Genomic DNA, 16587 nt, shown 5'->3' with positions numbered 1-16587 from the left:
AATTTCATACTGATAACTAGCAATCAAATCCAGGATACAAATAGAAGGAAATCTTACTGAAGTAGGCCTTCTGCTGGGCCACCTTTCAGCACATCTGAGATGACAATGGAGGTCTCGCCACTCTGAAAATGAGGGTTATCCCGACCTCCTGATATGGCTATCCCGAAGCCAAACCCTGGTGCCTGCACATAGAGAGACAAATGCACAACAACAACAATGACAGTTTTGCAAATGCAAATCAAACCATTCCCTTTAGTTATTTGTCTGTCATCTTATATATCGGTTTCAGGTTTTATCATTTCATTTCACAGTCAGCAAACTAAAAGCATAAAAAAGGTTTGTGCACCTAGCACAGTTGGTTTTATTTAGTATTGACGGTGAAACGTGAACTGAGGGAAGATGATGCAGAAATATTTTGCGATGGCTTCTTCAGTCAAGAGTAGTAATTCTTAGGTGAGTAGGCTACTGGGCTCTACAGGCAATAACATAGAAGAACGTCACACAGAGAAGCTCTGACAGCTTTGTCTTTTTCCCCTGCAACTGTGTACACAGTGAACCCATGTTTAACCAAATGGGATGCAGTAGAGATAAGAGAGGAAGCACATGAAAGGGGGGGGGGGGGGGGTAGCAAGACAGGTCATCAGGGTAAATAGATATTTGGACCAGGATCAGGTTTTAACAGTTTGTACAGGTTGTACTCCCTGAGTTGCAAATACTCACCCTGTGCAATGTTACTGTGTGCTGTTCCCAAATGACAGTCTCCTCCATTGCTGCACACTGGAAGACACAAAACACAAGAGACAGTTTTCAAGTCAGTCAAAAGGAAAGCCAATAGTCCTGCCACAGTTTCCTTGAACAAAACAACAAATGCCTTTTCTTGGTCATTTTACATTTTAGCTCCAGCTGGCACAAAATATTGCCAAAGAGCATTTTATAGTGATTTAGCGAGACCAGAGATCCAAAATCATTCCTCAAACTCACTGTCTTCATGCCAATTTGATCCTAAATAGCATTTATGAGCAAATAATCTCTACCAGCTCAGTAGAGCTCATTCTCATTTAAGAATCAAAATTCTATGCACAGTCTTAATCATTGTATAATATGGAAAATTATATTTTTGGGGCACAGAAGTTCATTTAAAATAGCACACTTTATATTATATTTTGGTTTAATTATTAGGTTCACTCCTGGATTGTTAAAAAAAGTTAAGAAAGCTCATACAAGGAACATTAAATGGCTAGTCTGAAACCAGAAACATTTCTAAATACAGCAGAATTTGATTACAAACTAGTTCCATGTCAGGTTTCAATGAGGATCCCAACTGTCACTTTTCCCTTTGAGGTCTGGACTCAGCAGGATATTCAGTTGGTTTCAAGTTTTGATGTTGCTCATTTACACTGAAACACACATTGTAGTGCTGCGCTGCCCTTGATTTGAATTGCCACTCCAACAAGTAGGTGACACTTCTCCACAATGGGCTAACAATACGCGATGCCATGATTACTCTTCTCAATACAACAGCTACAATGATAAAAACTGTGTTAGATACAATTGAGGCCACTCTGACAGAGTTTGAGTGAAATTCAAGCACGACCTCCATCACATTAATCATCACGGAAGTCTAAGCTGAAGGTCGACTCCTTCAGCTGGTAGGTCAGACTCGTCCTCTATGCCTTACAGCTTCTTATCTCAGCTTCTACATCATTTGACCTCCACCGCAATCTCGCAACACATTAGGCAACCCATTACTGCACAGAAAATACTATCAGGTCCATCCCTTGGAGCGAACTAAAACACACATCACAGCCCTCATTCGTCATGTAAATAGATCCTCAAGCGGTCAACTTAATAGGTAGGTCTATCACTTTATTTACCACCTGCTTTGCTGGTAATTTCTCAGCACTTGCAGTATGACTAACTTAGCAGGAAACACACTGGGAGGCTTGATGTCACGTTGCTACTCCTAACAGCGTAATGAAAGATGATTTATCATTAACAACAGTGTCGGTTACAGTCCTTGGGTTGACATCATTTCCACCCTGCTGGCAGCTCCAAACCCAAAACATCTAGCAGGTGTCAGTACAGCTCAATGTTGAAGTTAAACACACACTAATTTTAACATGACAACCTGCTAAATGCTATGGCTAACAAGTTCCATAGAGTGATAAAGACGTGTTACTCTTGGAGGCACCACAGGCTAAATCTTTATAATGAGAAATAACCTTATTCATCTTTGAGGGTAACAAATCCCTACTGTTTTTTTTGTGTGTTTTTTTTAAATGGTAGAGAAGCGCAGGCTGAGGCAGTACCTTTGGCTGACTTTACAACAGTTACTATCCTGTTTGTTGTTTAACCAGCCAGGACTCTAAAGACAGAGTCCTTATGTCTGTCAGGATCTGTCGGCAGAGTGCCAAACGTGAGCAAGCGTCTGGGAATACAGACGGCTGAATAACTCGCCACAAGTGGCCCCAGACATTCTCAGTTTAGCAGCAACAGTCATAAACTCCTCAAGCATCTTATGGTGGGACTCAAAAAGGAATGTGAAAAAAGTTTTGAATGAGGACCCTCTCTGGCCCTTGCCACTGAATCCACAGCAGATAAGACTGCTGAAAACAGAATCCTTGAGTCTAACTTGAATGTTTGCTGAATGGCAGTATGTTCTTGATCAGCTCTGTGAAAATGCAAAGAATATATACTTGGTGTAAATGTTCATTATTTAGCGCTAAACTGAACAGTCGTAGTAGTTAGTTGTTTCCAGTTCACACAGCTACTTTCAGACAGCTTAACACAAAGAAAAGTCTAAACATTTCAGTCTTGTGTTGCAGTGGGCTTCTGGGAAATGTGATTTTTATGGACTGGAAAATGTGATTAGAGGAGAATGCATATTATGCACGATTCAACAAAAATAAATCACCATAAAATTAAAATCCCAAATGGGAGCAAGACGGGATGAATATAAAATTGAGTAAAAATTAAACAGGATTTAGGCAGGAAAAAAATCCTAATCAGGGTCCAGCAGTATTCATTTCTCCCACCCTCCCTCTTTCTCTCCCTTAAATACACACATCCACCTTCCACTTTGAAGGGATGCAATTTAGCCTTCTCCTCCTGCCGAGCTTGTTGCTCTGGTAACTGAGGGGACCAGCGTGGTGTTGTTCAAGTGGCCTGACATTTTCAGGCCTCATTGGAAGGTTCCTCTCAACTGGAGGAGGTTTAGACAGAGACGTTGCTGAATTAATTTAAGACACACACACACACACACACACACACACACACACACACACACACACACGCCAATTTATTAAGGAACAACTCTCAATACTACCCCGTGCAGTTTAACAGTGCTAGAAATTGAAAACTCCAACATGATCTGAAGATAAATCAATAATTTGCTCATACAGATTATTTTTAAAAATCTGATACATCATAATCCTCATGAAAGAAGTTTTACTGCAGGGCTACTGAGGTTTACCTTGGTGTACTTAATAATTTGGCGAGTGGGGGAAGATCACAACGAAGGATGGGAATAACAAAGCAGGTCAAGATAAGGTGCAACTTCACCTCCAATAATGATGGGATTACAATACAGCAAGCAATCCTGCACTGATAAGATATTTTACAAGATACTGACACTGCAATGCACCACATTACCCAATTATAGATAAAACAACCCTAAAAAAGGCAAAAATGAAACTATGTATTTATTGATGGGACTGGCATGCCAGTTTCACAGAATTTGGAAACTGAGGTGAATCAATGTTGTGTTGGCTTAGTGCAAACAAACACACACACACACACGCGCACACACACACACACACACACACACACACACACACACCAAGTCAAGGTGATGATGGAGGAATATTTATAACGGCTGTTTTAAAGAACTATTTAAATCAGCATCAGTCCATCAATATTGTATCTCGGGAGGAAAAGTCACATGTATTGCAGTAGGAATATGATGTTCCCACCCTAATCTAATAGCCTCAGATTTGGCTACACGCACACATCCTTCTTGCCATTAAAAGTGCTATGCTTTGTGAGAAGTGCAGAAAAGAAGAAACAATAATTGTATTCACTCTTCATTTTCCATGAGTGACACAAGAAATATAACTATATCTCAACAAGAAAGCAAGAGGAACACTGTCCCGTCGTTTGAGTCGGGATGCGCAAGCTGCTCTGCTCCTGTGTGCCGACCAGAGTTAAGTCGCATCAGCATCCAGTGACTGATGAGTTTTTGTAGCACTGTTGTGCCTTTCCTTTATGGCCACAAAAAAAAAAAAACCTGGTGCCAACAGCAGCTTTGTGCCACAAGCCAGAGCCAGGCCTGGCAGCCGCTCCCCTGCATAGACACACCATCAGTTGGGTCATGCTTGGGGGGATTACAACCAGGCAATTTGGGAGCCAGAACCACAACACAGATGGATCACACAGCTGAGAGTTGAGGAAGGACGGGGAAGCTGTGTCAGTACATAAACCCGACGTGGCTCAATTATTCAATGAAACCACCAAAAGCATTTTCTGTCAAAGACTGGTCTACCAACAGCCTTTTTACCCAAAAATTTTGCTAATGATGAAGCCAATGATTGCTTTCATGAAAAACCCTCATGACAACTTAATCAAGTCAAAGTCAACATCTAGTGATGTGTGCTGAACCCAAAATGCCTCTGATCACATTACAGAACTCTAAACCCAAGAAACAGATGTGCAAATCTGGATGGACTGGTAATGTTTGCTGACAAAATGTTTGCTGGCATTTTGAACAGTATTGTACAAATGTTGCTTGGAATAGCTTAATTATTGTAAAAGATTTTTTTTTGTTGTGAAACAATGGTATTGTTGTTGTTATAACCAAACATGAAGATGAATGATAGCATTTGTTTATTATATTGCAATTGCAAATTGCAATACTGTACGCAGTAATACCTTTTCCCCAAATCATGCAACACTGTTACATACCGTTTTTATTAGTGTGAGCCAACACTGAGCCACAGATCCTTCAAAATTCCTTACAAGCATGAAATTTACAGTAACAGAAAGAACCAAATGACCAATTGTGTGGTCATTTATAGCATGAACTGAACCCAAACTACCAATCCAGCCAAAACCTAACAACATAAAGTTAGCAACAACAAACATGCACCACCAGTCAAAAGCTTGGACACACCTTTACATTAAATAGTTTTTCTTTACTTTCATGATTATTTACATTGTAGACTCTCAAAACTATGAATGAACACATATGGAATTATGTAGTAAACAAAAAGTGTGAAATAACTCAAAACATGTTTTATATTTTAGGTTCTTCAAAATAGCCACCCTTTGCTTTGATTACTGCTTTGGAGGCCAGGTCATCCGGCACAGCACTCCGTCACTCTCCTTCTTGGTCAAATTGACCTTACACAGCCTGGAGGTGTGTTTGGGGTCATTGTCCTGTTGAAGCATAAATGATGGTCCAACTAAATGCAATCCGGACGGGATGGTGTGTCACTGCAGGATGCAGTGGTAGCCATGCTGGTTCAGTGTGCATTCAATTTTGAATAAATCCCCAGCAGTGTCACCAGCAAAGCCTCTCTGCATTGCACAAAGACATGGCGGGTGGAACCAAAGATCTCAAATTTGGACTCATCAGACCAAAGCCCAGATTTCCACTGGTCTGATGTCCATTCCTTGTGGTTCTTGGCCCAAACAAATCTCTTCTGCTGGGTGTTTTTCCTTAGTGGTGGTTTCTTAGCAGCTATTCAACTATAAAGGCCTGACTGGCGCAGGCTGACTGAACAGTTGATGTAAAGATGTGTCTGCTACTAGAACTGTCTGGCATTTATCTGGGCTCTAATCTGAGGTGCTGTTAACTTGTGATTTCTGAGGCTGATGACTTGGATGAGCTTATCCTCAGCAGCAGAGGAGACTCTTGGTCTTCCTTTCCTGGGGCGGTCCTCATGTGAGCCAGTTTTGTCGTCATCCAGACTGACTGACCATCAGTTCTTAAAGTAATGATGGATTGTCATTTCTCTTTACTTAGCTGATTGGTTCTTGCCATAATATGAATTCTAACAGTTGTCAAATAGGGCTGTCAGCTGTGTACCAGGCTGAATTCTGCACAGCACAACTGATGGTCCCAACCCCATTAAGAAGACAAGAAATTCCACAAATGAACCCTGACAAGGCAAACCTGAGAAGCGAAAACCATTTCAGGTGACTTCATCATGAAGCTCACTGGGAGAAGGCCAAGAGTTTGTAGCACTGTCAACAAAGCAAAGGGTGGCTACTTTGAGGAATGGAAAATATAAAACATTTTTATTTAACATTTAGAAAACATTCTTTCACAATTATTTCTTTGCTACATAAATCATATATCTTGCATCATATATTTGATCTCTTCAGTATGTATACAATGTTGAAAGTAGTAAAAATTAAAAACAAACAAACAAACAAAAAACACTGAATGAGAAGGTGTTTCCACACTTTGGACTGGTAGTGTACATGACACAGTGACTCTGGTTGAAGTAAATCCTTTGAATATTTGATAGTGTTGGCTGTAGACTTTGGAAGCCAACTACATCTCTGCATTGCTGTACTATAAACAGTGGTTTGGTAGATCTCATATCAATCCATACTTTGAGTTAAATACAGTATAATCTGAACCCCAAAATAGCAGAGGGACGTAATATACCATCACTGCAGTGTTAACTCTTCACTATCCAAGCAGAGGGAAGCTAAGCTGGTGTTCCATTTTGTTTTTATTTAGGAATATCATTAAAATTACAGAGTGCAAGCGCTCTAAATCTCTATTCAGCACAAAAACAAAATCATATTTCTTGCAAATGTGTAACTGAGGCAGTATGGTGGGGTCTTTCATTCTCTGACTGAGAGAACAGATTTTGTGCTGTGGTATGGTTTAGGGAATAAGCACAACCTTATTCAATTTTGACCGCTCTGGGAGCAGTGGAGATAAAAATAGCTCTCATTAATTCTGTCGTTGTGATGCTGCAACAGGGATTTAAGGGAAACTTGCAGCATGAACACTGGAGAATGTTTAATAACCTCTTCTTGTATTTCAGTCGACAGAAACAAATGATGCAATGCAGAAAAAGAAAATGAATCCACTTTCTCGCTTGTGTCCATTTATTGAAATTGTAGGTAAGTAGTCAAAATGTGGTTTTAAAGGGGTTTATAATAGTGGGATGTTGATGTTGATATACTTTGAATTATGCAGAAATTGTACAAAGTGATCTTTTATTTTAAATGTATCTGTAACCAGACGGACTTGAGAACACTTAATTGATGAAATGAATCTTCTGTTGGAAGGATGACGAAAAACACAGCTCTTCCTTTTATAGATGTTATTTCTCTTAAAAGGACTGATTGACATAACCAAAAATCTCACATTCCAAAATAGGTAAGTTAAGGTTACATTCTTGTCCATGTTGGCCAGTTCACACACAGACCTCACTCATGCAACTGAAGTAGAAGTACAAGCTCCCATTTATCTTGGCCAAAGGTGGAATATACAGAGTAAATTTACTTTTGTACATTAGTTAAGTACAATTTAGAGGTGCTTGTTATTTGAATATTTCCATCTTCTGTTAATTCATACTTGTACTCCACTTCATTTCAGAATGAAGTATTGTGGTTTTCACTACAATGCATTTATTCTACATCCAAAGTTGAATTTCAGACTGAGTATGTCATCAACAACTGACACCTAAACGCATCAGATTCTTGGCAAAGTTATTAATGTCATATGACCATTATGATACATTTTTTGTCAGTCTAATGAATAGCCTTGAGACATTAACTCACCAAATGGAAAATCCACCTTTTTTTTTTGCCTTTCAGCAAATTTCCTGTCTATGTATATATCACGTGGAAGAAATGTTGCCATCAAGACTCATTTGCACGGTCACATGAGAGATGTCCTTATATTGCGCAGCCAAACTAGTAAAAAAAAAACAACAACACAACAGGATCACATTACACTGCTGCTGGCCACGAAGCAGCAAACAAGCTGAATAGAATGATCGATCATTTTAGAAATTGAAAACGATGGGCTGGTGAGTGCTGACAACTGCTAGAACTTCCCTGCTTATGAAAATATATTCATGCGCTAGTGAGGAACTGTGCCTTAGCACCAGTCAGGGGGGGTCCCAGGAGAGTTAAGTGACACTCTGCACATATGAAATGGTTGGACACCGTACTGCAGATCTCAAATGGAGATGAGAGAGTGAGGGGTGCAGCATTGAATGAGTGATAAGAAGGTCAGGAGATGAGACCTATTAACATTAAATCGAATTGCAGATAACCCTGAGAAATACATTCTTGCATTATCTAACACCTACAGTAAAACAAACACCCACCACATGTTGCTCACTTTAAGTGTGTAAACATGGTTGTTTAAATAGAAGACCAGGAGTACTCACATTAGTTCATCCTGCTCACCATAGAGCACACAAACAAAAGCATCTCCAACCTCCGGCTTCTCCTCAGTATATCCAGCAGGAGATTCTTGCAGGCGCAAATCAGAAGCCCCAGTACATGACCGCACCAATCAGTGCCCAGAGGGACTTGCCCCCACCTTCTCTTTCCTTTTCTTAGCACTGAAACAACTGCAATTACGAACACAGGTGAGGGGTTATGAAACACACCCCATAGCTACATCCTGATGCTTCCTCTGCCTTGCCGAGTCTGGGTGCTCTCCCAAAATCTTTCTTCAAAATGTATCCTCCCTCCCTCCACCTCTCTCCTTACACGCTCATGGGATTGAAGCAAATCCCCTCTGGCTTGGCAGCGATCTGTGTGGGATCTGCAGTTCCGTTACAGCATGGGACTCCTCTGTACTAGCGAACATCCATCCGCAGTGTAAACTGCTGTATCGGACTTAACCCTCAAGCTGCCGTGTTGAGCCAGAGCATCAATTCTCTCAGCGTGTGGGACATTATTACTTCCCTCCTCCCCCAGTGTGCTGCATTAAATGCATAAATTATGCTCATTGAGTCAATGACATTGCACAGAGGATGACCAACCATCCCACTGACAGTTAATGATAAACATGATGACTATATTTGGGATTTCTTTAACTGTATCTTATCAGCTCAACAGCAAGATAATCTTTTAAGACCTACCACTAACACAATAACCCCACGACAAACAAAACACTTTGAAATAAAAACAAACTCATCAGCCTCAGAAAAGAAGATCTGAAAGATGGAGAAAGGCGAAGAGTAAAGCAGAAAGGCATGTGAGATTTGTGTAGCATCCAACTAGGGTTGCAGCAGCGTCCTGGTTTCACCAAATACTATGTATTAAAACTGACAAAAATCACATGGTGTACATTTGCATACTATGGTATGGCAACATTACATTCAACAGCCACTGACTACAACTTTATTGATATTTTCACAGGCCTATTTTTTTTCATTCAAAATCAATGTAGTTCACTGAGATCAAGAGTTTCTCGGGAAACTAAGTGCAGTTCACCATAAACTCAGTGGCCTCAGTAAATGTATGATCCCGTCGTTTAAAATAGAAACCAACGTGGCATCATTCAGAAAAACAACTGACGCAGCTTTCAGGAAAAAGGAAAATTGAAGACGTTCTGTCAAGTGGAAAATCTTTGTGTATCCAAACAAGTGGCATTCCCAAGACACGGTTTAAAAAAACTGGTCAATAGTGTTCATACTAATCCTTGAAGCTGAACCATTCTCAGATAATAGAGAGTGAACCACATATTTACACAAACATGATTTCATCTGAAGGAGATGTCAAACATCTACAGACTGTGAGAACACCTTCTTCCAACTACATTTTCCCTCTCCACTCCAGTGAAAACTTGGTGTACTACATGGTCTTGTGGTTACTGAAGGCCGGGGTTATCCTCACCTTCACGGACAACTGCCAATGACATCATCATATCATGCATTACCCTGATACTATAGCCGGGTATTATCTAGGACATTTCATTAAGAATGATGCAACCAAAAATCACAGACTGACAATCAATTGAAAACATTCACACCAAGAATACTGCATGTTCATGAACAAATACGGACATATGGCAGTCATAGCACTGCATGTAACTGCAGTTCCCATACATTAGGTGCATCTATATCAATTCAGACAGCCTTTATTGGGGGGGGGGGGGGGGGGGTTTAACCATGGGGGAAAAAAAAAATCTGTGGATCTAAATATGATATACATGCACTTCATTTTTGGCATCAATAAATTCCACTGTTACTTGGTTGTACTCTCTCTCCCCATGCAGGGTGCTCTCGGTGTCAGATGTGGCATGTTCTCTCCCTGGCTCAACTAAAGAAGCCCCTAACAATCATGAAGCACAAGAGTGGATTAAGTCTGAGTTTCATACGAAAGATGGCAGATGTTGCTGTGAAAGTGGGAAAACAGACACAAATCTCCTGACTGATTTCTAGAGACAGCATGGAGTCACTTCTTCTATTCATGTGAAATAGAATCATATCCTCTTACTACCAATACCAAAACATTAAACATTTTAAGTTGCATTTATAGATTTTCATTAAAACACCACTGTACTTTTTTGCTCTGATTTAGTAATTCTATCAGACTTCTATTTGTTACAATAGTAAAAACACAACATTAATACAAATCGGAAATGTGAAGATTTAGACTTTTGTATCGTATGAATTTTATCATCCTGCAACATGACAGGGTTGGATCATATAGTAATCTATCACAGACACTTCAAAATGTTTTTTAATGCAGCATATCTAAGAAACTGTACTGGATATGTAATCTGAGTGCCTCCAAGTCCACAGAGGGAGGGGGAGAGGGGGAGAGAGAGAGAGAAAGAGAGAGAGAGATGGACAGACAAATGGATAGAGAGATGGACAGTCAAATGGATAGAGAGACAGAGATTTATAGAAACAAAGAGATGAAGAGAGAGAGAGAGTGAACCATGCCAAAAGAATATCTGTAATTATCCTTTTAATCTTAGCCTGGTATTTTGAGACAAGACCAAAAATTGACTTTTTATATTCAGACTTGCATAGAATAAATTCTTCCATAAGAGTGTTATTATGATTTAATAAACCTTGCAACTCTAATTGAGAACCCCAAAGCAACTAAAGCCCCGAGTTGGGAACAATTGTAGCAAGGGTTACAGTACCTTATTAGAGCAAAAGCTATTTCCACATATCCCAGCAGACCTTCATTGCTGTTTGTGTTAAGAATTATAATCATACAACATATTAAAAAAAAAAAACACTCAGGTTTTCATATAATTACACTGACAAAAAAATACCCCCCCCCCCAAAAAAAAGTATTTCGCCCAAATTCATTAGCACAACCCAACCCACTTAACAATCAGGATGATGATCAAGTTGGACAAGCCAGACAGACACCAATTCACTGCTGGAGAAGGAGACAAGTTGAATTTACATCCCCTCGAGCAGAGCCTGAGACAAGTGACAGATTCCACACATAGTTTTCACTCTGTGCAACCTTCAGCCCAACAGCCTAAAAATAATGATTTCTGCATCAACTGACAGAGGCATGTACAGAGCTGTAGAGAGCTGGGCATTGCTACTGGTCAGCACTTCAGCCACTGTTCAGTTCACTTTTATCATGATTCTTTGGACATATTCACACATGGAGCTCATCTGCTTTGCTCTGACTTCGAGGCAAGAATGATACAATCATTGCATTTAACACTTTGTTTGTTTGTGTTCATACAGCAACATTCAACAGCTTTGTAGTTGTACACAAATGATGAGGAGACTGTTCTCGAAGCCAAGGATTCACTTCAGGAAAGACAACCGCCGTGCCCAAAGTCATTCTCTCATCCACTAACCCAGTCACAATGTAGGAATTCTATGCATTTGTTATACAAACTCATGAAAAATATGTCATTGCTGTCACACAGTACAGTACATAACCAAGCCATTACTCCAAGTTCAACAGCATACTTTATCCTTAGCATACTGGTGCTCATACTGGTTAACATGGTTAAAGGCTGTGCGTGAAGATGCTACACTGCCTCAGTTCTCAGCTTTGACGATTTAACAGCAGTCTGCCCTGCCGCCTTTCAACACTGCAGTGAAATAGAACCACTTCAAATGCTGGATGAGGAATGATTCTATTCAAGCATTATTATGTTGTTGCAGCAGCATATTTGCATAAAGTATTTAGTTTGTTCTGACAAAACATAATGGTGTGTTAATCCGGTGTAGTTGTCAGAAATCTATTCTCAGGGCAAAAATATCTACTGAAATATCAACAATTCACTTCAGTTGCTTCCTTTTTTAATGAACCTCCCACCTTGTTGCACTTCTGCTTCCACTTATGCACTGATGGCTCTTTACTCAACCCTACAATGCCACAAAGATGGTCAAGGCAAATAACAAAATCAGAAAAAAATATCATACAGTCAAAGCGCTGCTTCTGTTGGACAGAACAATGGTCATGTCTGAGGGAAAAACACTTGACGGACAGTAACGAGACTGTCTGCGTTCCGGCTGTTTACACACAAACACAGAGTTCATTGAGCCTTTGAAACCTCACTTGTACTCACTGTTCCACTGAGGGAAGCTTGCTGGTGAATCTTATTTGATACGGGGCTGACAACATTATATCTGAGGACTGATAAGATTACATTTGGGTTCAGACACTAGAATACTGTTCACTTGGTAACAAGAGCCAATATTTTTGCAATCTTTGCATTTGTATTTGCTGAGATGAACACTTCAAGTAACATGTTATGCGAGCACTCAATACTAGTCCCTCTTTACCTCATCTTTATCAAAAGAGTAAGATGTGTGAAATATGTATGTTTCTATATGTGGATGAATTATTGTGTGTAGAGCACTTTAACTGGTGTACTGGTAATGTGTTTTTAGTCAAGAAGGTTACATTTTCACACAAATTGTGCCATTGATTTGTAATCCTAATGTGCTTAACACTTAAAAAATAAATTAAAACCAATTTTAGCTATACATCACTTCAATAATGACTCTGTGTCAGTAGAGTCTAATTCAGGGTCCCACATTTGGGCCCTGTATCACAACGCAACTTTTCCTGTCCTGTTATCTTTAAAGAATTAAAATAAATAACTACAACTGCATTTAAGTGGTATCAGAAAAGTGGTTATCAACTTGTCGAGTGGACCCAGGTTTTCGCACTCTAGTTGTGAGCCCCCTAATTTAAAAGGGAAGGTGTTGGAACCAGATGACTAACAGCCAACTCAGAGAGGTCTAGAGCCACATACTTCACCCAGGAAGAGCCATCAACAATCCTTGAAGCCCCGTTCAAGCCAAAGATTCATGATGACTGCAGGGAAACTTGCAGCAGTTTTATACTAGCAGCTTTACAACCAATGTGTTGAAGTAGTTGCAGGTTTCAACTAGTCTTGTGTATCTTTAGTTTAAACTGGGCTTATAAAATATGGTGAATAGAACTTACTAAACTGGTTAGAAGCAACAGAGTTGCTGCAGCGAAAGTCAACAAAAGAAGCGGGCAAAAAAAAATGCTTTGAGAATGTGTAACACAATAGATTTACCAATATCCCTGCCTCATTATTAAGGCTTGAGTAGATATGACTATAACAATTGTATATTCCATTAAATGAGCAGCTTGCTTTCTGTTGATGTATTCTTATGGCATGTAAAATCAATATTAGTGTCATTTTTAATCATGGCTGATGGTGTTTAACAGTGTTTTAGCTTTTGAGCAAGAAAATAAACTATACAAATCAAACTGTAAAATACACAATTTGATAGGTAAAATGAGTATGAGCCTTGGGTGCCTTTATCAGTCTCTGTACTACACCTAAGTTTTCATACAAATGGCAATAAAAGAAAGGAGACAGCTCCAAAAAAGTAGAAAGTGGATAGAGTTTACCGGATAAGAGTTGCTTGCCATCTTCCAGGAAATGCAACATAATTTTCCGACAGAATTTACTGGTCAGTATGTTGCTTGTACAGTCTGTTGTGATTGCTTATCTTGGAGCAGCTTATGTCCACAAAATAAAGTCACCGTGGTGATGTATCCTGCTGAAAAGTGAACTGCCTTTGTAATACTGAAAAACCTGAGTTAAACCTGAAGTAAGCCGGCTAACCCCACTAATCTTCCTATGTGATACTGGCTGTCAGAGTTAGTGATCATAACCAGAACCTGAGTGTGTCCAGAACACACTGAGCAGGAAATCAGTTCCAGCACTTAATCAGCCCAGGGGAAGTTATCAGTGGCCCACACAGAGAACACAGGAGGGCAGGAATGTGCTGATAAGCTGAGCCACTAACCTGAACCCTGTCTTCCCTCTGTCACACTGACTGAAATGATGACAATGGAGCCAATAAAAAACAGCAGTAATGATAAGGGATGTTTGAGCATCATAAGAAAAAGGGGGTTCATGTTGAAATGTGATTGATGGAGAGATTTTGCTAAGCTTTTCACTTTGATAACTCCATACATCTTCCAATTAGGGATTTACAATGGACTTCATTTATACAAGCAAGCATCTGGATAACTGGAGCCACAACCGTATAAAAGAGGCCACGTCTTAACAGAAGGACTTACTGTACTATGGCAACATGGAATTTAATGTCAGAGTTTTTTAATAGTGCTTCCTAGTAAGTCATAGCTTGGCCATATGTCAAAGCAATGACCTTTCAATGTCCACAGCAACCATCAATCTACTTCACCTTTTTTACCAACAGCCTTGCATCCAAGTACTACAAAATATAGAAATGAAACAATAAGATTCACCAATAATTTGAAGCCTGACCAACAAAAATCTTATGATGCACAAAGGGCTTTTTCAATGATCCAGGATACAGCTGGTTGTGAAAAAAAACAGCCAAAACATTAACAGTACCAGATCTCTTGGTGCTGAGAAATCGCTTTCAATCTCTAAAAAAAAAAGGGGGGGGAAACAGTGGTAGACCTATAATAAAACAAGCAAAAATAATGTCTGCGTGATCATAAATCTGCAAATCACTGCAGAGGGCCCTTCTTAACTTGGAAAAAAAAAAACCCACCTGATGCAGAAAGTTCTGATAGATGTATGAGTACAGGAGGAATGAAGTCTAGATCTCTCCTGTCACCTAATATAGCAAAGACTACAATTCATGAAAAGATAAAACTTGTCCTGACATCTAAATTCTCTAAATATATGAATGGCATACACTTCACACACTCATTATTATGTGTATTCTATGTGTTGATAGCCATGATATTACAAGCAACATCAGGAAAAGCTTTTTACAGCAGACAGTTTTTAGGAGACAAAACTGTAGGCAAATTTGAGTTGAATGGGCAAAATATCAGGACATATTTGTCCTTCCAAAACCACAGTGACTCAGATGACTGCTCTTCCCATGACAGCTCAGGGCAACATGATTTACAGGCCAACATTCATGACTGCCCTTGGGCAGCTGGATATTCTCTATGTAAGCCTACATACTTGCCAAAAGCCTCCACTACACAGCAAAGCCATCTTTTTTTATTTAAAAAATTGTATTCAACCAATACATATAATCTGCATCTTGTTGTTCTGTGACTGAACTCATCTGTCTTGTCATGTACCAAAATACACCAAAACTTCGGCAGAACATCCACATTGAAGATGTATTCAATACCATGTGTTGGCCATTGCATGACATGCTTTGATGCAATTACTCCACATATATACATAGAAAGAAGCCAAATTAATTCACTTAGTTTGCGTGTTAGTTTGATAATGATCAGGTATCGTACACCGCTAAAAAGCAGACAGCTGCTGAAAACTCAACAAACTCCTCACGGACTACGTAGTCGGGGCATTGGGAAAGCAGTCTGTGTACCATTGAACCAACAAGATAGCATCATCAGTAGCAGGCTGTAGCAACAACTAACACTAATTACTTTACATAACACTACAAACCAAAACCAGCCACCCATCGGAAGATAACTATCAATATTCAACAGGTGATGTCTGGAGCTTTTTGATCATGTGTTAACCGCAGTCCATCGGTTGGCACGAAGATGAAAAACCTCACAAGTTAGTTCCAATGAGCTAAGCCAATCAAGGCCATATTCAGACTGATAACGATAACCACTAGAGAAGCACCAACGTACAGGTGACATGACGGTGCAGGTATGACAGCTGGTTATGCTAAACCCACCGGGACAAGTAAGCGTTTCCACTGTGGCACCAAACTAACACCAGCTAACAAGCTAGCGTTCTGCTAACTAGCTTCGCCTAAGACCCACTTTGATTTTACTAACCACCTTAACTAGATGAGCCACCGCCTGACCTTCCCCGTAACTTAGACAACCGGTGCCATTTTTGTAACTGCTGGCCTCGCATGATTATCCTTGCATCCTGTAGTCTGACACTTCATGTATTTTGCTTCCCCTTCATACTCTCTCTTGACCAAATCAACCCCTTACTGGCCGACATTTTGTTCCAGTCGCTAGGCTAGTTGGTCCTAGCTAACGGTACCTCAAACCTCCGCGCACTTGACTCGGTTGCCAACTCGTCCCCCGGATGACAGCTTGACAGCGGGACATTTTGTGTCCTAACATTACGGTTTATGCATGCTCCACAAATATGAAAGCACCTCACATCGCCATTCG

General features: G+C 40.0%; 1 protein-coding gene across 14 annotated transcripts in view; it reads right to left on the bottom strand.

Moving 5' to 3' along the window:
* tjp1b (tight junction protein 1b) overlaps nt 1–16587 on the bottom strand; it is a 73771-nt gene that overhangs the window by 21971 nt on the left and 35213 nt on the right. For 13 of the 14 annotated variants that reach the window (XM_086209250.1, XM_086209254.1, XM_086209255.1 and 10 more), the window contains 2 exons: nt 721–777; nt 58–182 (listed from right to left, as the gene is read on the bottom strand). In XM_086209250.1, the coding sequence (XP_086065376.1) occupies nt 58–182; nt 721–777 (182 nt within the window). Of the gene's footprint in view, nt 1–57; nt 183–720; nt 778–8420; nt 8442–16587 lie in introns of those variants that run through there. The other variant, XM_086209262.1, reaches the window with a different exon arrangement.

Source organism: Aulostomus chinensis, chromosome 7, assembly GCF_037954235.1.
Source record: "Aulostomus chinensis isolate RoL2024-O1b breed Wild chromosome 7, RoL_Achi_v1.0, whole genome shotgun sequence".
Classification (NCBI taxonomy): Eukaryota; Metazoa; Chordata; class Actinopteri; order Syngnathiformes; family Aulostomidae; genus Aulostomus; species Aulostomus chinensis.
This window is presented reverse-complemented; position numbering and strand designations above follow the sequence as displayed.